This window comes from Poecilia latipinna, unplaced genomic scaffold (assembly GCF_001443285.1).
Source record: "Poecilia latipinna isolate Pla-1442-1.1 unplaced genomic scaffold, P_latipinna-1.0 Scaffold2214, whole genome shotgun sequence".
NCBI classification, from domain to species: domain Eukaryota; kingdom Metazoa; phylum Chordata; class Actinopteri; order Cyprinodontiformes; family Poeciliidae; genus Poecilia; species Poecilia latipinna.
In genome coordinates, this window is record NW_015114830.1 from 16,809 (window position 1) to 41,670 (window position 24,862).

General features: G+C 39.5%; 1 protein-coding gene and 1 long non-coding RNA gene across 6 annotated transcripts in view; one reads left to right on the forward strand and one right to left on the reverse strand.

Annotated features, from left to right (window-relative positions):
- Positions 1 to 24,862, forward strand: part of LOC106936779 (uncharacterized) — a 44,314-nt gene that overhangs the window by 13,798 nt on the left and 5,654 nt on the right. Inside the window, exon 2 of the long non-coding RNA XR_001422217.1 lies at positions 2,595 to 2,604. This is a non-coding gene — a long non-coding RNA (uncharacterized LOC106936779). The remainder of the gene's footprint in view (positions 1 to 2,594; positions 2,605 to 24,862) is intronic.
- On the reverse strand, positions 1,347 to 23,926 carry LOC106936777 (dual specificity testis-specific protein kinase 1). 5 transcript variants are annotated; one of them, XM_015017982.1, is made up of 10 exons: positions 23,641 to 23,926; positions 21,956 to 22,027; positions 12,005 to 12,195; positions 11,251 to 11,372; positions 10,774 to 10,822; positions 9,977 to 10,126; positions 6,491 to 6,664; positions 4,706 to 4,789; positions 4,325 to 4,411; positions 1,347 to 3,348 (listed from the first exon to the last, which is right to left on the reverse strand). In XM_015017982.1, the coding sequence occupies exons 2-10, from the start codon at positions 21,984 to 21,986 to the stop codon at positions 3,244 to 3,246; spliced, it is 993 nt and encodes a 330-aa protein (XP_014873468.1). In that variant the 5' UTR covers positions 21,987 to 22,027; positions 23,641 to 23,926; the 3' UTR covers positions 1,347 to 3,243. The 5 variants fall into 5 exon arrangements, with proteins under 5 accessions (XP_014873468.1, XP_014873467.1, XP_014873470.1 ...); XM_015017981.1 differs by having other exon boundaries at positions 12,005 to 12,198; XM_015017984.1 differs by lacking the exon at positions 21,956 to 22,027 and having other exon boundaries at positions 12,005 to 12,198; positions 23,641 to 23,924.

A 24,862-nucleotide genomic window follows, 5' to 3' on the forward strand; every position in this document is an offset into this window, starting at 1 on the left:
ATCAGAGAAGTTAAAGATACAGTTTTTTGAGCTTTGCATCATGTTAGAATGTTATTCCCTCCTCAAAAAAACATACCTGGAGTGTTGTCTTAATTGTTTCATGGATGTTTGAGAAATCATTTCATCTCCATGGCAACCATTCAGCTGTCCAAAACACTTGGTGGGACCTAGCACCACATTAGAGGACAAAGCTCCTCCTCAGAGCTGCAGATTCCAGGCGTCAGAGTTTCGGCCTCACAGAGCAGCAACCCCCCACAACTGCCCCACTCAGCTCCTTCAGACTAGCCAGCAGCAATTAGCAAACACCTGGAGGAACTGTGCATCTGCTGGGCTCATTATCTATCTATCTATCTATCTATCTATCTATCTATCTATCTATCTATCTATCTATCTATCTATCTATACACATACCTGGAGTGTTGTCTTAATTGTTTCATATAGATAGATAGATAGATAGATAGATAGATAGATAGATAGATAGATAGATAGATAGATAGATAGATAGATAGATAGATAGATAGATAGATAGATATCATATGTATGTATGTAGAAACATGTTGATCAATAGTTCTACGTACATACATGTGTAATCTCAGGTATTCATGAGAAATAACTGAGATTGATATCTATCTGACTACCTTTGACACTTTGATCTCAGTATGTAATTTTGTTAATCACTGCCTTTGCATTTATTTATAGTTTTCTCATAGCCAAACCAAACCTATGTCACAGCACATGTCTTTAGCATCTTTAACAGAACTAGTCTGTTTTTCTTTTGTCTTTGTTCATGTTCTGGTCTCACCTGTTCCAGCATCTGTCCATCATTTCATTCTCACTGATTCTGTCAAACATAACGCACAGAAAGTCAGTTGAAGTTTTATTTCTGGATGATATTCATCGGACAGCTTCTTCTTTTTTTTTTTTTTACAGCAGTTGGTCCTTAGTAGTAATCCAGGCAGGATTCCTGTCAGTAAAGAAAAGACTGCCATCCAGTGGCATGTAGTGGTCTAACAGCGGAAGGGATTTTTTTGAAAAAAAAAAAAAAAAAAAAAGCTAAAAAACAAACAAACAAAAAAACCTGTGAAGCTTTACATATTCCTGACATATTTTAGTGCTCAAATAGATTTAGCAGATGTACCTGACATCTATGCTCCATTTGGCTGGGAACTCTACCATCCATCCATCCATCCATCCATCCATCCATCCATCCATCCATCCATCCATCCATCCATCCATCCATCCATCCATCCATCCATCCATCCATCCATCCAGCTCAACAGGCTCAATGTGATCATGTTTCATCAACTCTGAACTTAAACTTAAAGGATTTCACAAAAAACAAACGATAGACAAAGAATATAACTTTATTTGTTCCATCACAAAAGTCTGTCTGATGTTAGGAATAATGAAACTATCTGTCTGTTGCCTTTTAGCTGCCTTGAAATTCTGATAACATGAAAAACCAAACTGGACCCTTACAGTACCAGACCAACAGAAAACATACAGAAAGCTCAGGTTTTTTAAAATACATGTTCAGATCCGAGCATGTTTAGAAATATCAGAGAAATATATAAAAGCAACAGGATACAGACAGTCTGGAGACAAAGCAACGATTTGTGATTTATAAGTCTATTGATGCCTCACTTTGACAGTTTTCTCCAGTCAAGCCATAAAATGTTTGCACACCCCTGTTAGTGGGTTCAAAATTAGACAATGATAAATCATCAGAACCTTTTATGTCTTTAATATAATTTTCAGTACTTCCTGTACAGTTCAACTGCAAAACCAACAAATCTGGTCCATTTCACATCTCCAGGAAGCTGGAGTTGAAAATTGATTTTACTTTTTCAGCATCACACAAGGTTCAAGCAGACATTCAAATAAACATAAAAATGGCTTCATAAGAAAAAAAACATAAATATCTGGCATCAGAGAGCAGAACTAATTCTGACAGAAAGCTTGTTGGGTCACCTGAAGAGGGCTGAGGATCAGATCCTCAGTCTGAAAACTGATTTCATCTCCATCTTGTTTCACCAAGAAAAGTAGAAAAGTTGAAAAGTCATGTATAAAATCCCTGTAAGGTTCTACCAAAAAGGTTAAATGCTGAAATGAAAGCAAAGGCTACATCAGCAAATTATTGTTTTAATATTGTAAACACTAGAGGTGGGCGAATCCATCCAAAGTATCAATAATATGGATCCCAAATTGGTATCAGGACTGGATCGATAAGTTTCAGATTCACTCTTGTAACTTTATTTCATTTTCATGCTGTAGTTTATCTACCTAAAAAGATTTTGCTTTGATCATTTTTGCACTTTGTTTTATAAAAAAATAAACACAACTATTCTGGTTTTCTATTGTTTTTGTGTATCATGTTAATATATTATTTGAGCATTAGCCACCTATAAACCTGTAAAAATTCTGTCCCAGGTTTTCACAAAATAGTTCAAAAGAAACATAAAAACAACTTAAGGTCAAAGGTTTGATGATATATCAAACCTAAATAATAAAAAGTATCCATATCGGTATCAATATCAATATTATTGATACGGGACATGGATTTACTTTGATTTGCATCAATAACAAGTAAATAGGTTTATTGACGTGTTTATTCAGTTAAATTATAATTTAGAACTGTCACATCAAAGGCTGAAAAGGTTTTGGAATGATTTGATAGTCTCATTTTTTCTTTTCACTCTAACAGGGGTTGTCTGTACTCTTTGTGGCCTGTTGGTTTTTCTGTACATATGTAGAAACAAAGGATATTTTCTGTAAAACTGAGACAAGCTCTCAAAAACCTTGAACACGACAGTCTGAAGTTCCTCAGCTGTCTGCAGCTGTCTGGAGTCGAAAGCATCGAAGCAGAAGTCCTGACAGAAAACAGAACAGCTAAAGCAGACACAAAGACCAAAACCTATCAGCAGATCAGATGATCTGTGTTGTTGATTCCAAACGAGTAGAAGCAGGACAAGGCGCGTATGAAGAGGAGGAAACCTCTGAGTCAGGAAATGAAACTGGATCTACCTCGAAGATTAACACTGATCACCTGGAAGCTACGGTAGCAAAGCGTTCAGGGAAGCCGTGGATTGGCTAACCGCTCTCAGAAAAGACAAGCTGAGCCTCTGGTGCCGAGTGAGAAAGCAGGAAGCATCAACAATCAGGTCCACCTTCTTTAAACTCCCCATCACTTCGGCTTCCCGTCTACACTGCGATCAATAATCCCTGCTGCTGGACACGCCCTGCTCAGCCCGCCGTCAGGTCGGGCTTCGGCGGCGGCTCCAGGCCCTCAGCAGCTTCGCTCAGCTCATCTAGTAGCTCTGTGAAGGCCGGGCGCCGGAACGACTCCACCTGGGAGCAGCAGAGACAGGAAGCTGCATGAGGCCACAGTCAGGACTGATCCAATCTGTCACTGTGCCAGGATGAACCCAGATCATTCATCAAATTCATGATCTCCATTTTATTTGCCTTGTAATCACCCCATAAAAATAAATAAAGTTTTACTCAGATACCATAACACCATTCATTAAACCAGAATATTACTGACATGCCCTTTCATTCCAGGAACTATCACTGAATCACATTATATAAATGAATTCAGCACAGACTGGTGTTTTCCAGCTTACATTTATGTTAATAGACATGATGATTTTCAGCTTGATGAAAACATGACATTTAAAACTAGAATATTACATCAGACCAATAAAATAAACATAATTTATTACAAAAATGTGGGTTTAAAGGTTGTTCTTTGCAAAAGGTAATTTTAATCTGACAAACGAGCCTCATCAGAAAGAATACTCAATTTATTAAATTGGACTGTTAGATTCAAACTTTGCATTCAAGTAACTGATTATTCCGATGATTAATTGAATAATCAAGTTAAAAAAGTCGACACATCCTGCAGACATTTCATTTAATCATTAAGCCTTTTTATACATCATCAGAAGTAAAGTAAGAGATGCAAATGTTCTTTGGGTAGAACATATTTAAAGCAAAAGTTTATCTTTATCTTAAATGCAAAATGTTTATATTTTTTTTGTTCAAATTTGGTCTAATTAAATCCTTATAAAAGGATGTAGAAAATACAGATAATTTTAATGAAGGGTTTCATTTGGTCACTGTAAAAACTTGTCCGTAGGAATGAGTGTGTGCATGGTGTTTTGTGGTGTGTGTCTCTGTGTTGTCCAGTAGTGGAGTGCATGTCCCGCCATGGTGACCCTAAATTTAATATTTTAATTTAAGTTCTGATTCGGAGCAGACAAATGATCATCTGACTCTTTTCTTTTCTTCTTTTCTGTAAGGATAGTTTCTTCCATCTACATACCATGCAGCAGCTGGCTGCTAACTCCAGGAGGCGCTGTGGGCAGTCAGGAACCAGCTCACCAAACGCCTTCACATCCAGCCCGTAGTCCTGAAACACACCAACAGGATCATCACTGAGGCCAGGATAGAGTCCAGTGAAACATTCATGTCTGAGCACTGCTGGGTAATCCCTGCAGCTGGTGGTTCTGGTTCTGGTCTTTACCAGGGTTCTGGTTATAGTCTATCCCTAGGTTCTGGTTCTGGTCTGTACCTGGGTTCTGGTTCTGGTCTGTACCTGGGTTCTGGTTCTGGTTCTGGTCTGTACCTAGGTTCTGGTTCTGGTCTGTACCTGGGTTCTGGTTCTGGTCTGTACCTGGGTTCTGGTTCTGGTTATAGTCTGTACCTGGGTTCTGGGGAGGATCTCTGGGTCGGCCGGGATCCTGGCCAAGATTTCACACAGAACGATGCCGAAGGAGAAAACATCCACCTGAACCAAGCAGCAGATTAATCAAACTGATGTCGACAACATAAAGCTCCACATTTCCATCTGTCAGTTCGGTGAGTTAACACCTAGTGGAGACTGAGAAAGGATGACCTGGATGAGTCTTCTTACACAGTGCCAGTGTTGACATGGACTTCATATGTTGTGGAATATTATAACATAGAAAATGTATCTCTGGCATTAACAGTTTTTAAAGGCTGCTAGTGGAAAGTGTCCACTTCTAACAGAGCGAGTTGAGCGATCATTTCCAAGGCTGGGTTTATGCATCAGAGCAGAAAGAGCTACATAACTATCACCTCGGAAAATCTAAAAATACAACTTAATACAATACATTAATTTGAAACATTAAAGCATTTAAAGTAGAAAGTATCCAGACAGGAAGTTTATTATAAATTTTGTAGGCCTTATCATAGAGGCTGTGGGTTCCAAAACTTCCTTAGTAAGAGAGCAGACAGGCAGTACGACATGGCTGTGAATATCATCCATGAAGATTCCAAACAGAAGATGACAAATTTGACCTAATTTCATAGTAAACACACATTATTTTTGCTTCAGCCTGCAGCAGGTTGTGATAAGTCAAAAGAGAATCCAAAATAACTCCTAGATATTTATAAGTCGTGACAGCAGAAGGAGGTTTGGTAATGAAACGTCTCTTTTTCTACATGAGAAAAAAATTCATGCACATAGTTTTTTTTATATATATTAATAGTCAAATAATTATCTTGTAACCAGCACTGAAGTTGCTGAAGATCTCCATATAACTGACTGTTAGATTGAATATTTGAGCCAGATAAAAAATAAAAAAGAACAGTAGCATCATCATGTATTAAAGCTGCAGTACATAACTTTTAGAAAAAAAATATTTTTTTTTTTACATATTTGTTGAAACTGTCATCACATTATGACAGTTTGGTATGAGACAGATAATCTGTGAAACAGTTGAGCTCCTGCACCTTCTCCCTGTGATGACTAGAAACAACCAATCAGAGCCAGGAGGAGGGTCTTAGAGATGTCAATCACACTGTGTGTGATTCTGCTCATTTTACTTCCCCTATGCTCTCTGCTACACTGCAGCTAGCAGAGCCTGTGCTGAATGCTCAGGCTAGTTTGCTAACTAGCCTGAGCATTCACCATAGGCCACTAATGACCACTAATGACGGAGGATAAACGGTTTTCCTGTAACAGTAAGTTTTCCTGTAACAGTAAGTTGTTTCTCTACCATTAGCATGCTAATGGTTGTTTCTCTACCATTAGCATATTTAGCAGTGAGTACATGAGATTGATTGACAGTGCTAAGCCCCTCCTCCTGGCTCTGATTGGTTGTTTGTGTTCAGGTGCTTCAGAAGACAATGTTAGCTCAAGGAGGAAGTGGAGGAGTTTGAGCTTTTACAGATGATCTGTCTCACAGCATACTGCAACAACATGGTGACAGTTTCAACAAATATGTAAAAAAAATTTAGAGAAGCTACATACTTCAGCTTTAAAGTATTGGAGTGCTTATATATTTTGGGAAGGTCATTAATGTATAATAGAAAACACATTGGGCCCTAGGAAGAAAACTTTTCCAATGTAGAAAAGTTTAAAAGAAGTCCAGTTTTGTAGGGGAATAGAAGCTCACAGGAAGAATGCTTTAACTTCCTGCACACAGAACTACAACTCCTTCCTGGGAAATGACTGAGGACTCACCTTGCGGTCGTATGGCTCTCCTCGGAGCATCTCGGGGGCCATCCAGAAGGCCGAGCCCACCAATGACAACTTCCTGCCAGTATCCTTCACAGGCAGCTCCACCACTTCCCTTGCCAGCCCAAAATCTGTCACCAAGGCCTCCCAGCCCCGCGGAGTCACTCGGACCAGACAGTTCTGGAGGGACAGACAAGAAGAGAACCGCAACGTGAGAATCTGACAGCAGAGGGCAGCATATATGTACAACTTAAAAAAAATAAAAGCTTGATGGATTCATTATGTCATCATTGTTAGAGAGATGTTTTCATGGAGAAACTTCACATTTATCTGTCATCAAAGGCTAAGAGGTTCTGACTGTCAGAACCTTTTAACTTCACTAAATAATTCAACCGGACCACATGCAGAGGCCAGACCCAGTGGGCCGCCGTGGAGCAGGGAAACCTCCAATTCACTGATCAGCTCTTCATCACTCATTTTGCTCTTTAATAAAATGCAACAGCTTTTAATGGAAACAGAACCTGGGCTGTTTACAGTGTGCGAGCAGGAGGTGTGATGACAGAGAGAAGCAGGAAGTGGGAGATATGATTGCATAACATTAAGTGGTCCCAGATATGTGTGTGATGTCCAATGGGAGCTTTTCATGTGGATTGATGGGTGAAAGCGGGTTTGCTCTGTGTGCGTTCAAATGACGTGGTTGTAGTCTGGCTCGGATCCGAGAAACCTCTTCCCTCTGCTAACCTTTCATTACGAGGCCTGACGGAGGGAAAAACTTCACTTCAAGACCTGAGATCTAAATTTAGCAGATCCGTTTAGTCACTTCTTTGGCAGTAAAATCAACAGCTTTGGAGACAGAAATGGAAAGAACAGCAGACAAAAGGAGGAAACCCGAAATCTCCAAAGAGAACGGCGACTTCTCACAGCTTCACAGAGTCTGCGCCAGTTCAAGGAGTCATTTCAACGTCACGAGTCGCGTTTCATTTAACAAATGTGTGCAAAACTTTGTCAACATTCTGCCAATGTTGGTAAAAACACAATTATGCAACTGCAGTGTTTCCATTAAATAAGAAACGCAATTAAAATCACACAGGAATAAATTTGTTCACACGATAAGTCATTAAAAATCATGTTACGCCGTCGTCCTCCAACTACTTCCTGTCATCGTCTTCTTCATGGTTTGCGCCAGCGGCAACATCCGATTGTTGATCATGTGATTTGTGTGATGCAAAAAAGTGTTTCCATTGCAGTTTTGCGAAATAAACTGGTTTACTTCACAATAACAATAACCTCATCCCACAAGTTTTTATTGAACAAGAGTTTTTTCCAAAACTGTCATGGTTTCATAAAGCAAATGTATTTTTGAAACTTTAAATTGCAGTCTATAGAAACACAACCATTGACATTTAGGAGTTTTGAAACCATGTAGTCTGAAACTTTATATATTTACCAGATGGTGCTCAGAACTGGATGATTTTCTAGCCTGATTAAACTCATAGTAAGAACCTTCAAAACTATGATCTAGTTAGTGTTTTGTAGTAAATGCACTATAAGTAAGCATTATCAGATCTAACAACACTCTTCAGTGTGGATGCTATGACTAAAAAAAGGACTGAGGTAACCATTTTCACAATCTTTGAGTTAACAGAGGTGAACACAAGAGACTGAAATAATACTGAGCAAATAAATGTGGTAATTTATTGTTTTTAGAGTTTAAACATTTTTGCCGCAGGAGCTGAGATCAGCTCAAAAGTACTTGTGGGCCCAAAAGAGTAAAAGTCAAATGAGTAAATGTGGTCCTAGTTACTATGACAACAGAAGGAAACCAGAAATCTTTGAAAAGATGATTACTTTATGTTGCATCTTACATATTTGTAAGTACATTTTAACTGAAAAGTCAAACTTTTGTCAAAATGTATTAAATTTAGTACTACGCTGTGGTCATAAAATCAGTCCAGGGCCACAAATGGCCCTGGGGCTCCAGTATGAACACAATGGTTTAGACCATTTTCACTTTGTCTACAGAAATCCAAACGTTCCATTCTATCTGGATCAGCAGGTTTTGCCTTGTAGAGGTTTGATGCAAACCAACAACTCTAGAGAATTAGACTGGAGCCAAGTGAGGAGCCACTGGGTGACAGCCAACAGTCTGCAGTTAGCAACAATCTATTAACATAACAACAGAGGCTGTCATGATGTTGCTTTGCATTTCTGGTGGCTTCTTCTGGAAAGCCTGGCAACCGGAGGAGAGACAGCACCTACACACAAGTTCACCCACACAACAATTTATGGAGGCTCTTCAAGGCCTCATACTGTCACTGAGAATAAACACGCAAACAGAGACTTCCTTCAATGTACAGCGAAGGGTCAGTGCTGGAATTAATTCAGGTAAAATGCAAAACAAACTATAAACATAGAGCTGGACAGATAGAGACCCCCTGTGCAAATATTCATATCTGTGTGCTTACTTCCAGTCTCAGAGCTAAAGTCATGCTGTGGGCAATAAGTGTATTATTTCCACAGCATATGGGTCACACTTCTTTCTCCTTAATTTATACAAGAACAAGCATGCGGCATTAAGCAGGGAGGGAATAGAAAGCAATCTTTTATTCAGAAAAGAACAAAAAAGTCAAGATGCATCAGATATTTTTTGTCATGATAGCCACGTTCTGAAGCAAAAACCTGGGTACATGAAGAGGAAGACGCGTTTAAGTCATGAACCAGAACTAGTGGAAAATTACACAAAAGTAAGCCCAGCTGTTGTCTAATGTTGCCCTCAAAACATTAAGTAGACAATATTCTGAAAACGTGTCTCATAAACACAACTGAACTTGTTCAGAAACGCAGTAAAACCATAGAAACATGAGAATACAGATGGTCACATAAAAATCTGCTTTAACAATAACTTCTGAGAATCAAGATAAAACACATGAAGAGAGAGGGGTGTGTGGAGCAGTTCGGGGTACAGCTGGCAACTGGTGGCGTGGAGGGGGGTGGCAAGGACCACTGAATAATGGAAGCCTAGGAAACACTATCAGCCAAATTATTGCATTCATTTCATTAATTACTTACATATATTTTAAGACGTTAAATATTTTGACACAGTTAATGAAATTTTCTATTTTAACACACAAAAGCCCTGAACTGGAACCTTTGTATTGTGTTTCTGTTACGCCTGAAAATCTGACAGTTTCTTAGTTTGAGTCCCCAATAATTTCAAGATGAATGTAGATTATTTTAAATTGCTTGTTATTTGTGAAACATTTTATTCTAACTAAACTGAAAGTGGACTTTTTGATTTATAATTCCTGGTAAGTAACCAATCAGTTCTTGTCCTGTCTGATGGGATGACTCTGATGTGTCATCACACCACCAGTCATTACTTCAGTACTCCGTCAAGTGTAAAAATATTTCCAAAACTCAGGTTGTTGGACATCGTCTCCAGTTTTGATGACAGAGCTGTCTGAGTTCTGGTTGGAGGTCTGGTGATCTCACCTTTGAATTCAGATCTCTGTGGTAAATGTTCTTGTAGTGCAGGTAGATCATTCCTCTGCTGATGTCACAGGCCAGGTCCACCTTCTCTCTCCAGCACAGAGGAACATCTTTCCTGGCCAGAAGCTCCTCCAGGCAGCCGCCGTTTACGTACTGAAACATGCAGCCAGTGTTCAGGTTAAGGGCTGCGTAAGAAAAACGCATCACACAAACAGAAGTTTACACCTAATGGGTGATAAGCCCATTAGTATCATGTCTGTCCTGAAGGCACCCAGAGGGAACAAACACAAGATTAATTGGACCAAGTGACCTAAACACACTACATAGGTTGATCTTGACGATGTGGATGTTTTCACTAACAGAACTGTGAGACTCACTTCTGGATCACAAGTACACCACTTTAAAAAAAAAGCTAAGAAAATCCAGAGGATTTGTCACTTTGGACAATGGAGTTAAACATGTGAGCTTTTGTCCAGTCAGTGGACCTTCATGGTCCACAGTGAAGACTTGCAGGTCATGAATCTCAAACCTTCATCAACAGGCGATTATCTGCTGTCTGGCCAGTAAGGGTGCACCAATTTATCTGCAAGCCGATTTTCATAAAGAATTTCTTTAAAAAATGATAATGAAGAATTCACATTAAAAGTAAGAAACTAGAACACATTGGTTGGATGATAACAGTTTCATGGTGATCATAGTATATCAGATCAACATTTCTTATTTCTTGTCTTCGTAATAGAAAAAGCTAATAACAAAAAATGTATTAACGACAAACATGAGAAGCAGAAAGCAGAACTGACCTCCAGGATGGGGTACAGTTTGTCTTCTTTCACACAGATACCCAGATACCTGAAACAAAGAAGGGATTTTATTTGTGCCTTTATTCCTAAGCCTGTTAACTCACATACGGCAGTGCTGACTTTTGTCTGTCTGGTAATTATTAACATATCATATTGTCACCTTCCTGAAATAATGGCTCAAGTCATTTTTTTTGCCAAAAAAGACTTTTTTCCCCCATAAATCATCTTTAGGCAAAAAGATAACATACCGAAAAAAACTTTATTTTAGACAGGTGACCATTTTATTAAGACCGTGTCTCATATTTTTTAAAGAAAATTATGTATGTTGTCTGAAAGTTAAGGTTTTGTGTTTGTCATAATGGATAAGGAAAGGAAAAGGCCACATGTGGAGAGACTGTCTCAAACTACGTTGCTCTCAGCAGACTAAGGAGGTTTTAGATGAGCCGTGGTTGTTGAGCTGAGGGTCGGTGCTTTCACCTGACAACGTTGGGGTGAGAGAGCTTCTGCAGCAGGCTGATCTCTCGCACGATGCTGTCTTGGTCCACATCATTTTTGTAGATCTTCACTACCATCACCTTCCGCGTAGTGCTGTGAACCACCTGAGAAGCAGCGGCATGCTTTAGACAGAGGAAACCCTTCCTGTTTGCTTTCTGAAAGCCGTCTCAGTAGACAACAACTATTGATGCGCCTCAAGAAAAATGAAAAGCAAAAGTAAGAACAAGAAGGACTGGTTAAAACATAGATTGGTACGACTGAGTGAGAATGACGCACTTCACTAAGTTGTAATTACATTTCCAAATAACAGAAGCAGGAAGAAGTAAAGTTAACTGTGATGAAGAATAATGAGGATGAAAAGAAGAGGCTTTAAAATGAAGGTGAGAAAAAAAACAGTTAAGACAGAGAACAAAGTCTGCTTCTCAGCCGAGTTCTGCCTGGACAAATTCAACCTCTAATTATTCCAAATGAACTCCTCAAACTAATTCCAGCTCATTTCATCAGCAACATTTCTGACAGCTTGCTCTCCCTGTTGCTGCGCAGCAAAATTAGCTTCAAAATGAGAATTATGTAAGGTGGGAGAATTTTGTGCCCACACAGTTTCTAAAGCTGGTGGGCCAATCACAGAATGGCAAGAATGTCCTTATTAAGAGGCTCAAACAAAGCCAGCTTTGATGGCAGCTCAGATGCAGAACAGCAACGTGTAAACCAGGGGGAGGACGGCGAGACGGAATACCTTGTAGACTCTGGAGAAGAATCCGCTCCCGATGAGTTCAGCTCGGAAGTTTTCCCAGAACTCCAGTTTGCGTACGGCTGTGCGGAGCTTCTGCCAGCGGTCCACATGGCAGTACCTGTCTGAAGACTCGCCATACAGGGTGGGACTGCTGGGCTCTGAGGACGAGTCCACATCACACATCCTGGAGACGTCTGCTGGGAAAAAGAGAAACACGCAGATGTGGGTCGTCATGTGCATACAAAAACTCTGCTGCACAGCATGTAAAATTACAAACAGGATGCTAAGTACATCAAGCAAAAAAATCATAAAAGAACAACATGTTTAAAAACAGATATTTTAATTATTAGTTTTGTGACAGCTTGAAAAACTGAGAATTTACAAGTATGTCGGCAAAGTTACTGGGGCCCTACACATGTGAAAAATGAACATAATTCAGTTTTATTAGCATTTTACTCAATCTGATGTCTTCATTGTTGAAGCAGAATTTCCACTGCAACTAAAAACCGATCAAGGCGTCACAAAAGAAGACAAGCAAAAGGGCAATTTATGCATTTATCAGCATGAAAGCGACCCTGGATGAAAGAGAAGCTCATGAAAGGCCCGGCCTCACCATCCACTTATTAACTGCATAGATAAGGCAAAGTGCTTCCACTCTACAGGCAGAAACAAAGATGCTGCATCATGTGAGGTTTTAAAAAAAAAGGCTGAGATGATCATTCACCTCAGGCAGAGACTTGTAGCTGTGATTTTTTTATGGTAGCGCCTTGATGAAGAGGGGAAACGTTACGTCTCTGGATAATCTGGATAATATTACAAAATTATACATTTTTATTCAAAAGGTTTCAGTCTAAACTTCAGCATGTCTTTCCTCTCATACATGTACATGAGCGTAGATGTTTTGTGAAATTTATGTGTTTGGTGCTTGGATGGTTCTGAGTGACCTGGTGACATCATAATGTAGAGCTGTGTATCATCTGCATAGTTATGGCAGCTAATCTCATTTTGTGTGATAAGCATATAGATATTGAATAACAGGGGTAAACATTCTCCACGTGACTTCGATGAGATGCTACATATTGAAACAAAGGAATCAAAACAAAGGACAGTCAAAGTGTTCAATGACATCCATATGAATAACATCCACCACTGTCCACCAATGACATCCATATGAATAACATCCACCACTGTCCACAGTCTGTGGATCTTCCACAGACTGTGGAAGATCCACAGTGCTGGTTCTGTTGGACCTCAGTGCAGCATTTGACATCTTATTGAAATGACGGGAGAGTAGGGCAGAACACTCTGGTCCAGTACTAAAGAATACATAACGCATAAAAGGCCATTCTCAGTACGGTGGTGAGTACAGAAACCAGACTGAAAGACACCAAAGCAGTTAGTTATAGTTTGAAAGCTATTTAACTGTTTAAACAACTTCTCCAATCATTTTGCTGATGAATGGAAGGTTGGAGATCGGCCTGTAATTCTGCAGTAGGAAAGTTAAGGAAAGTTGTCAGCATGACATCAAGACAGCAGAAAGAGGAGCTTAATGAATAGCTTTTATATTTAAGTAGTTGAAATTGAGTTAATTTTTTCTGCATTTATTACGTCTGGGCATAGTATTGATATTCGATTTAGTGTGGATGTGCACATTAATCTTCTATTTTTTTATTTTCTCTGCAAAGAAGTTGGCAAATTCATTGCAGGTCATGTTTGGTGGTTTGGTCACAGGAGGGTTTGTGAGCCTGTCAACTGTTTCAAATAAATCTTGAGTATTGTTAATGTTTTTTTTTTGTTTTTTTTATGAATTCCCCAAAGAATGTTCCCCTAGCATGTTTTAGTGTTGAGTGATAGCTTTGCTGTCTTTGTAGATTTCATAATAAACGTGAAGTTGAGTTTTACATCATTTACATTCGGCCCAACGACAGTTTGCACATGTCTCCATAGAGATTTGTTTCTACCAGACACTATCTACACCTCAGTACAACCAGTAATATCTGAAACTTTAGAATGGATGTCATCTACCAACACACCTACATGATTACAGCATAAAGGTGAGGAGGAAGAGAAGATTTGATTAAAAGTTTCTGCTGTATTGTTGGAAAAAGAGCGTTTTGAAATAGTATCTGTTCTACTAAGTGAGTCAACAGTGACTGTACTTTCAAAGATAACAGAGAATAAGTGTGCCTGGAAAACACTCAGGTTATCTTTTGCCTGATTAAAATGAGTTGGAGTATCCAAAACGTTTTTTTTCACAACACTATATTTCTTTGGTTATTCTCAATAAACCTTTATTTTCACATCTTTTTCCATGTTACTGTAATTTTTTTTGTGCCTGTGCTGAATCATTAATTGTAGCTGAAACTTTAATAATAATTGTTCTCCTCTCAGGTGAGTCCTGACTTGCCTTCATCCTGACCTTCGCTCGGCCATAGTGAGCTAGCGTGACAGCAGAGTAGGTCAGACTCTGTTCACTCTACAGTCACAATGACGGCGGTGGAAAGCGCACGCTGACACGCTAACACAATCAACAGGCTTTTAACAATCAAGTCGGGGGACTCACCCCCAGCTATTCATGCTGCTTTTGTTCATTTGGCTTCAGACTAAACAATTATAGCTGAAATGCTGTCAGAGAGAAATGCTTACAGTGCAGCCATTGAATCTGTCACTCTGTGCCTCTCTTCTCTCCTTTGTTTTGTCATCTTGCCTGCTTTTCTGTCCTGGCTGTTTGTTTTTGCTTTGATTTCTTCTCAAGTGATAACTTTTTGCACTTTGTTCATGAAGGACAAGATACACACAAATATGTTTTTCTATTGTTTCAGTTTGTCATGTTAATATGCTAAGTAGCGCCTGCAGCTGTACAGCTGTATACACTCTGCATATCTTGAGATTTTCCTCTAAATAAAAAAAATGGAGAAATTATTGTTATTGGAATTATAGTTATTGGATTTTTTTATGATTTAAACCTCTTTACCATTAACAAAATTGTGGAGAAAAAAGTTATTTTGTGTCAAAACATCCTGTACATAATCCACATCTGTATGCGTCTGTAGGGTGGGCACCTGGCCATCCTAAACCTAAGTCTTATTGGTCAGTTTACTTTTGTTTATTAGGTGGCTTGGTGATCTTTCTGTAAGCTAAATGTGACTATACAGTGAAGCTAGCTAAAAATGAGTAACTGGCTTGTCTCTCGCAGTCCTAAGAGGGGTTGTGTGAATTTTTTACGTTTGCGTGGTTATGGCTTGGTTGCCGGTTTCACACCTTTTTATTGGGGGGGGGGTTCCCAAACTGAAGAGCTGACGGGTCACTCATTTGGCCAACAGTGACATCTGCTGCGCTCTTCCTGAGCATCGCGCTAAGACTGCAGGAGAGTTAAACTGTGTTCTTGTGGGTCAGGTGCAGTGATAGTTTTGTACCTATCCTCCCTTAATATCCTGCAGTCACCCCTGAATATGTTATTCATTTTTCAGACACCAATAACTTTGTCCAAATTCAGTACTATTTATTAACAATGTTTTTAAAGGAAGCCCATAAAAACACCAAGAGGTCAAAAGTTTAATGGCGTCAAACTTGAATTATATTGGTATCAGTAATACTGGGGCTATTTTTACCGACACCAAATATTTAGCATCGCATACCTCTAGTGTGAACAACAGAACCTACTGCTTTCTGTTTCTGCGACTAATTAAATTCAAATGAATTAACTTTCTAAAAGAAAATAAGAGATTAATTTACAGAATAGTATTTCTACGTTTTGGTTTCCACTTCGTCTCTCCATCCAAACATGGGGACCTTATCTCTGACACCATGTCTGGGCCAGAAACTGTTCTTTTTTTGAAAGTTTGGTTCACTTCATACTGAAGTTACATTACACCCAGGTGGACTCTAATTGGTTACATGGTGACTTCTGAGAGCAATAGTTTGGAGCAAATTTCATTTAAGGGTGTCAAAGCAAAGAGGTCTGGGTATACATTACTCCAAATATATTTTTGTTCCATTTTTGTTGTGTCTGTATAAAATCCCAACAGAATACATTAATGTTTTGAGGCATCGGATGGCCTGGCAACAGCTTGATCTGTCTGTTTTTCTTTTCTTTACAGACTGAGTGGGAAGGTTAGACAAACAGTGAGCACTGAGCCTGACCTGTCAGGGCAAACAAGTAATGCCAAGGTTTTCAGAGACCAGATGGTGACTTCCTGGAAAGGCTTCCACAGCACCCATTAAAGTTCCACTGCCAACACCAAAGCAAGACTGTTTTCCCTGGAGCTAAGTATACGAACATGAGGACTATGCAGAGTCCTCCTGCATTTTACTTTAAAGTACATGTCCTGTTTGAAGTGGTCAGGGGACATCACATCATGAGGTGATGTCAGGGTGGTTGAATCTAAAATTCTCACTGGAAGTGATCATGATACAAGTCACGTGTGTGGAAAAAAAAAAAAAACTAAGCTGTGTCTCATTCCACCAAGAAGGTGTAAATAATACCAGCGACACACATAGCACTGCCTGACTGCCTGGCTGTCGTCAGGCAAGAAGCACTTAATAGAAAATGTGGACTCTCAGTCCATCTTTTCTTAGTTAAGACACTGCAGACTGAAAACACCCAGCAGGCCGAGCAGTATAATCCTGAATCATCTACAGCAGGGGTGCCCAAAGTGGCTCCTCGAGGGCCTACATCCTGCACGTTTTAGTTCTTTCCCTGGTGATAGTAACAATCTTTTCAGTATGTCAATTGTTCTTCTTAGACCTTCTAATGAGCCATCAGTTGATCCAGGTGCGTTAAACCAGGGAGAGAACTAAAACATGCAGGATGCCGGCCCTTGAGGACCGACTTTGGGCACCCCTGATCTACAGCCATGCAGCCTCAAATTCAAAACAAAAAATCTACTAATCCCAGAGGGAAATTGAATGTTTTAACTTATATCACACAATTTTTTTCCCAAACCACTGACTCATTTTGTTATAGAGCAACATTCATTCACTGTACACTAGCATAGCTAGCATACAGAGTGATTCAAAGCACTTCAGTAGTAATGATTCCCAACCCAGAACAATAGGTGAGAGTTGGACTTTTCAGCTCAGCTCCTTTTCCACCAAGGCAAACCAGAGCACTGCCCTGAAAACACAGCAAACTCTGTAGACCAAACGACACGTTTCACCCAGGAACAGAGGACGTTTCTCGTACCAGGCCTGGGGTTGAGAGCATCCTAGTAACTTCCTGATGGTTGAGTCTTAGCTCCTGACTCATTTTGTTATAGAGCAAAATGAGTGAGGCCCAATTTAAGGCTGGCCCAGCCTTAAAAGAGCCACTGTAAGCCATCTCCTCATGGGCCCACCCCTCACAAACAGAAATGTTGGGGTCAGCTGGAACATGAGCCTGGTGGCAGGCAAGGTCAAGAGGCCTGTGCCTGCCACTTCCCATAATTACAAAATGGTTATTTGTGGATCTCCATGAGAACTGATTCCTCAGTAACACAAGTTATGTACAGGAAAAGGTGAACGGACCAGTCAGGCATAACATTATGACCTGCAGTGACACCGCTACTGGTGATGCACTGTGTACTCAGTAATTTGAACTACAGTGGTTTATCTGTTGGACCAAACCACATGGATCAATGTATACTCTGCATGTGCATCAGTGACCAGTTGCAGAAAACATCATGAGAGCCGAGGTTCTGGAGATGTTCTGATGCGGGTGTTACAATTTGTCAACACTTAAAGATTTGAGGACAATAATCTCAACTAGATATAAAGGGAATTATAAATAAAATTAGTTATTCTTATTCATATTACTGTTTACTTCTTGTCTTGTACATCCAGTTTAGGTTAGGTTTAGATTAGGTTGCACCATTTGCATCTTTCTTAGGCTACACCATTTTGTAATTTCCCTTCAACATTTTCATGTTTGGAGATTTAGAGATGAAATAATTCCCAGAGATTCCAAAACCCTAATGAGGATGGAAGCATTTAGACATAACTCTATTATGGCTGTAAAATGTCCTGCTCTGTGGTACACCAACTAATAAGTGGTTAGTGTTGCAACCCAAGCTCCATGGGAGACACAACAGTAGAACCTATGGGAAGGAAATGCAGCAGGGATACATCGTGGGAATGTTTAAACAATTTAATTTTGAGGAGATTATGCTAGCTACCACTCCCCTTAAATCAGTTTTCAAACCAATCAGAAACTTAAGAATTAAGAGACAGGGAAATAAATGTGGACTTTAATGATGCTTTTGAGATTTCAGTACTGTTCTCTGAATGTTGCATATTGAGACTTTAAGACTTAAGTCCTGCATTTAGGAACAATGTCCTGCAACTTCTTGGATGTTTCCAAATTGAATTCAAATCAGCTCAGTTCAATTGAACTCAAAAGGAAGTTGCATTTTGACAAAAAATACCAATGCAGACTAGAATGTAAAGAAAGTTGTGAATTGTATTAAACTAAACTCAATCACAGCGATAAAACACACCATCTATATGAGAAACTCCTGTTGTTCTGTTGGTGGCTTTAAACATCATAAACCACTGTTTTTTTTTTTTTGTGTTCAGGCCTTTAGGGAATCTGAGACTGTCCACCCCTGGCAGCTTCTATCTCTGTGGTTAGGCAGCGAGCTAAAAAAACGGGCAGATTATATTACACAACAGAGTGACGCCCCGACCGCTTTGAGAATGCCAGCAGACAGAGTGGGGATTTTTGTTGGGTTTTTTTTGTTTGTTTTTTTTCCCAGCACAGATAATTTCTCTCTGATAAACAATACGTCACTTGTACAAAATGACTGAGTGGGATGGAAAGGACGTCAGAGGTCAGGAAAATTGCAGAGACCACACAATGTATCGCTATTACTGTCAACAGTTTCTTACCACTATGACAGCCCAGACCTCACCCAGAACTCAAGCCGAGCTGCAAAGTTTGTCGAGTTCATGCCATGTAGGAAAAATCATTTTTCATGGTGGGGGCCAGTTCAGTTGGTAGTAATGGACCCAATAACCATTACTGGATCAGATTTCAGGCTGAGGCCACAACACCATGCTGCAGACAGGATGGTGTTGTGCAACCAGTGACATCACTAATTGTGCATAAGCAATTAGTGATGTCAATAATTGCTTCAAATACAGCAATACAAATAAAATACGCAAGTATTAGCATCTTACTGGTGGGCCCTGTCTAAGAAGCCGGGAAGTCAGTTGAGAAAGAAACACATTTATGATCTTTGTTTATCTGGAGTGATAACAGTAATAATAACTGAGGAGAAAAGTCCATAACTCAACACAGGATTAGGATGGAGAGTCAGAAGGCAACAGGGAAGCTAACTGCAACACAGAAAGCAACTTTATTTTAACTTTAATATTTATCTGCCTCTAGGCAGAAAAAAAATAGAAACATCAGCAGGAATATTCAAAGTGTCATAAAAACACAGAGAAGCTGCTGGTGGGACTCAGCATCATTCATAGGAATTTATCATGAGGATAATAAATCAAAATTCTTTTCATAAGAAATTTATCATGATAAATGATACATGATAAGATAAATGTCCGCCCTTACTCAAACATCAAAAATTGTTAGGTTGTCCTTGAAGAACATTTGTACAAACTGTCATGACTGTCTCACCTTCACCAGTTCCTACATTATTCAATTATGACATATTGCAGAAATTCATGGATTTATTACCGTATTTGAGTTAAAATCATACTTCATGTATTATTATTTATTTAAACTCATATACTGGATCCATTATATAAAGAACTTGTTGACAGTTGTTTTTTCTAAAAACAAAAAAAAACATAGTAATAATGACAACAAAAAATCCCCCGAATAATTTAAGAACTTAAGAATATTTTAGGAGGCTTCAGCCTCGTAAATAAACCTTGTAATGCCACTGATCAGGAGTTTTATCACCAGAATTCACAAGTAGAGTTCAGTACATAGAAAGATAAACTGATTCACCATAATTTAAGTGCAAATGAGTTTGATTATAAGTACAAAAGAAGTAGGATAGGATGAAATGGCAACGAATGGATACAGCATGAGTGGGGGGGGAAATCACAGATCAGAGCATCTTTAGGTCATAATGGAGCATAACACCAGGGGAGATCATGAAGGATGATTACTGAAAACCATGATTTCCTACATAAAAAGGCCACATAGTTATGAAAAAGGGCCTGAGCGGAGGGCAGGTAACAGGACACTACTCTGACACAACGTCTCTGGACATGTTCAGACATGCTGGATGCTGAGCAAAATACATCCTATTTCAGGACAATGCAGAGCTAAACATATTTGCAGTACAGTGCGTTCATCTGCTTAAAGCAGCATTTCATCCTGATTAAACACTCAGAGCAGGCAGTGAGATGGCTGTGATCCAGAAACATCAGGGCCTGTCCTTTAACTAGGCCACGGTTCAGGGTCAGAGAGATGAGAGGAGCTGAGCATCAATCCAAATATTTTCTTTTAAAGACATTCCTGACAACAACACCTTTGGCTGCAGTAGAACAATAAACCTTAAAGTGTTTCACAGTAACTTTGTAGTATGGACCAACACAAAGTAAATATGAGAACTTTGACAGAAAAGTAAGACTTTTCAAACATAAAAATTAAAAAGTGTGATATCCAATTGTAGTCCTCCCAACCCAATCAAAACATTGTCCAGCCAGCTTTCAGAGAAATTAGACTTGCAGGTACTTTGGGGTTTTGTGTACGTCAACAGACTGATGTGCACAAGTTTTAGATTCTCACTACAAAAAGTATTTAGCATATGGGCCAAAAATATATTTGATTTAAGTTTGGTCTCATCTGATGTTCTTCTAACAGTTAGCTCTCACAGCAATGCTGGTGTGTTGCCTTGATTCTTTCATGTAGATTTAAGAAATCTTTATTTTCCTGTGGCATTATGAAGAAGCCGTTCTTCAACAACTAATAGTAAAGGAGTGCTCACTCAGAGTGGATAAGTACAAGAAACCTTCATTTTTAAATTCCTGAGTTCCTAAAATCACCCTAGAGCTGCTGGAGTTTATTTTTTTAAGAAATTCCAGAAAAAATGTTTTGTGTGGAAATAAACTTTTGATTACGAGAGTTTCTGGCTTGATCAATGTAATAAATGGACATTATCTTACACCCTCATTCCTAGTGGGGTCACCAGGGGTGCTGGTGCTTATCTCTCACGGTCAGCAGGCGAGAGGCGGGGTCACCCTGGACAGGTCACCAGGCCAATAACTTGACCTTAGACTATTTTATTTCAAGGTTTATTGCCTCTAGCAGCCTTTATTTGAGAGTGATTAGGCAGGAAAGTGGATAATGAGAGAGGGGGAAGACATGTGGCAAAGGTCACCAGGCCGGGACTCGAACCTGTGACATATGCATGGAGGACTTGGCCTCCATACCTGGGTTGTGCTTTGCCCCTGCAGCACCACAGCACCTGAACCTTTGACTATTTTAAAAGTGTCTTTGTGGACCTTTAAGATTTATATTTGAGTAACCCTGATCTACACGCTCATAACTTCACTGAATGAAGTGACAAGTCATGGATTACAAATTTTTGGACCCTTTAATTTGGATGAAACAACTGAAGTGCAAAAAATTGATGTCTATTTGAATTGTAGCTTCTTTTTTTTTACCTAGCCATATTTTCAAACATTTTTTAACTCAAAAACATGGTGGGCCTGTAGGTGACCCTATCACTGGGCTTTGCAGGTTTTCTGAGGGAGACCCCGAGTATCAGAATAATTGTGGCTGAATACAAGTGAAGTGCACACCACACTTTTTAGATTTTATCAGTAAAAGAAATTGCAAATCATCATCATTTGCTTCTGTGCTTATGCTCCTTAGTTTTGGTCTGGTACACCTAATCTGAGAAAAATGACAAAATGTTTAAAGGTCTGAGGTGCAGGAACAGTTTTATAAACCACTACAGTGTAAGGAAAGGCTGGAGAGCGTGTGAATACTTAAGTACTTACTCCACTGATTTAACATATTATTCATGTGCATCCTGTAGGTGGTGGGGGTGAAACCACAGGCCTCTGCAGAAACTGAGGAGGAACCACATACATGCAACAACAAATGAGGACAGACACACAACCACGAAGCTACCTAACACACAGCTGGCAGGCAGAACACAGTGACAGCGAGGGAGCAGGAAGGCTGACTGGCGTCTCACGTCTGCACCATCACAACGGAGATGAAATGTGTTAATACATGAAAGAGACAAGGGCGATGTCTGCAGAGCTTCAGTTACAGTTCAGTTTGAGTCCTGCAGCAGCCCAGCTTCATCACACCCTCACAGCCACGGCTCAGTGACAGGAAGCGCTTTCATCACGCTACTTCATCTTACCGACTACCAAACTAACAAGAAAAAAGCCAACTTTCACAGAGACTAAGACAAATATCCGACTTCCATGAAAAAATTAATTGTTTCTTATCCTGGACCTGGTTAAAATGTTAACTTATTAAAGAGGCAGTGTTATGTCAAATCAACTTTTGAGTTTTACATCCTGACATTTTATTTCCTTATGTTTATTGTTTTGTGTGGTCATTCAATAATCAAAAACACACATGGAGTGTTTTCTTGATACTTTCGTGCATGTTTGAGAAATCTTTTAATCTCCATGGCAACCATTCAACTGTGCAAAACGCCTGGATGAACCTAGCCCCGCCTTTGAAATGTAGCTCCTCCTCAGAGCTGCAGGTTCCCAGCTTCAGAGCTTCTGAAGCTGAAGCTGGGTGGGGGAGGGCTGCTCACAGAGCAGCCCTCCCCCACTCAGCTCCTTCAGACTAGTCAGAAGCATTTAGCAAACACTTGGTGGAACTGCATATCATACAGGCTACTTCTCAGTACAACGCTGGTAAAAAAAAATAAAAATAAAAAAGCATTGTTAGAAGGAGTGTTGTGATGACTTCCTGAAGGTGAAGTTTCAGAAAGAGAAGGAGTTTTAAAAGAGACGGAGGCCCAATTGCAAGGCATCAAATATTAAAGTCAAATTTATTTCAGGTCATAATTGATATATGCAGCACTTTTGTGACAACTGAAGGTAATAGTAACTTGATTGTGCTATAAAATGGCACTATAATACATAATACTGCCCCTTTAGACTGATTAAATAAAACTACAAATCCAAAGAGTCAAGACTGAAGAGGAACAGAACAGCCAGTTAGTAAGATAAAAGATTTGGAATATTAGTCTGGTTTAACTTTGCCATGATCCCTTTCACATATCCAGTGCTACAAAAAATATAATCTAGGTTCGAGGAAGAAGATCTGCACTTGAGACCAAACTTGCAAAGAAGTTAGGATGTTGCCTTGCTTAGAGGAAGCTGTTGCAAAGACACACAGGAGCAGTATGCAGACATTTAAAAGTTTCAGAGTCATGCACAAATATAAAAGTCTAAAAAAATTATTCAATAAGGTCAGTGTTGGGAGGCAGAACCTGGGAATTCTCTCCTCCCTTTCTCCTGTGGTTGAGCTCATTCAGATGGTCTACTGTCCACTGGGAGCCACTGCTGGGCAGCGTGTTAACTGGTCTGTGTTAACTGGTCCTGCATCATGTCAACTCACTCCACTTTTCTTCCTTTTTAAGGCTGATCTCTCTTGTTGGAAATAAAAGCCCAGAGTCAAAAGTTGCCCCTCCGTGGCAGAGCAGACTCACCTAGAATCAGCCTGTGCTCCGGGTGCAGCTGCAGGAAGATGAGCTCGGCTTTAACGTGTCGATGGGAGCGTCTCCTCTATCCGCGGCAGCCCGGTCCGTGTCTCCCCCAGCAGCGGGCAGGACGTCGCTCAGATCCCCGCTGCTGACTTCGGAGCGGTCTGTGCGGCTGACGGGCCCTCCTTCTGCGGTTGCCTAGGCAGCGGCTGCTCGAGAAGGTCGGGGGATGGAACTCCGCCCACACGGAGAACAGGACGCCGGCGCCTGGGGGCGGCCAGGTCGGACAAGTGCGATCTGCGGGTCTGAGCTCATGGGAATTTCTTCGAGGTCGATCATGTACAGTTCCAAGTTAGATTATTTGATTATTAATAAAAAAAAAAGAAAGTTTAAAGAAAAAAAGTCTATCCAGAAAGAAATGTTTCTTGTGCTGTAAGGTCAGCAAATCTGTAACAGGAGTATTAAATGGTAATGATGTAATAAATAAATAAATAAATAAATAAATAAATAAATAAATAAATAAATAAATAAATAAAAGATTTTTTTAATTCATGCAAAATTAGACTTTTTGATTAAGTTAAAACCAGAAGTTTATATTCACCGTCTAAAACACACATATAATCTGACCTAGCTTAATTTGCTTTAGCTCAGTTAAGCAAATTACTGGTTGAATTGAAGCGGCTGCAGGAGTTCGCCCTGCGGTTGCCGGTTTGATTCCCTCGTCGTTTCTGACCCTAAGCAAGACACTTCACCCACCTTGCCTCCTGGTGTTGGTCAGAAAGCCTCACATATCAGACTGTCCCAAGTGTTGCAATCGACAGAGAGTGAATGAGCCTTTTGAGATTTCAATTTGATATGAAGGGCATTATAAATAAAATAAATTATTATTATAATTGCCCAAATCATTGTTGTTTGTTTAAAAGCTACAGTTAGAGAAAGAATGTCAGGTATATATATATATATATATATATATATATATATATATATATATATATATATATATATATATATATATATATATATATATATATTTTATTTTTTTTTAAATAATTAAAATACTAAAATACTAAATTCTACTTGACTAGGATCAATGAGAATGGAAGTGTAAAGGATTTAATTGACTTTTTGGAAAGTACCTTGAGATGGCATGTTGTGAATTTTCACTAAATAATTAAATTGAAAATAATTAAAGTTAAAAGTCATTATGGTCCTCCAACAGCCTGGTGGC

What these genes read in the sequence shown, in the direction of transcription:
- LOC106936777 (XM_015017981.1), bottom strand. Translation starts at nt 21,986, where the DNA reads ATGCACATGAATAATATGTTAAATCAGTGGA. An exon ending in AACTGTACCCCATCCTGGAG is followed by an intron (nt 10,127 to 10,773) that starts GTCAGTTCTGCT and finishes TGCATGTTTCAG; the next exon opens with TACGTAAACGGCGGCTGCCT. An exon ending in AGATCCTCCCCAGAACCCAG is followed by an intron (nt 4,412 to 4,705) that starts GTACAGACTATA and finishes GGTGTGTTTCAG; the next exon opens with GACTACGGGCTGGATGTGAA.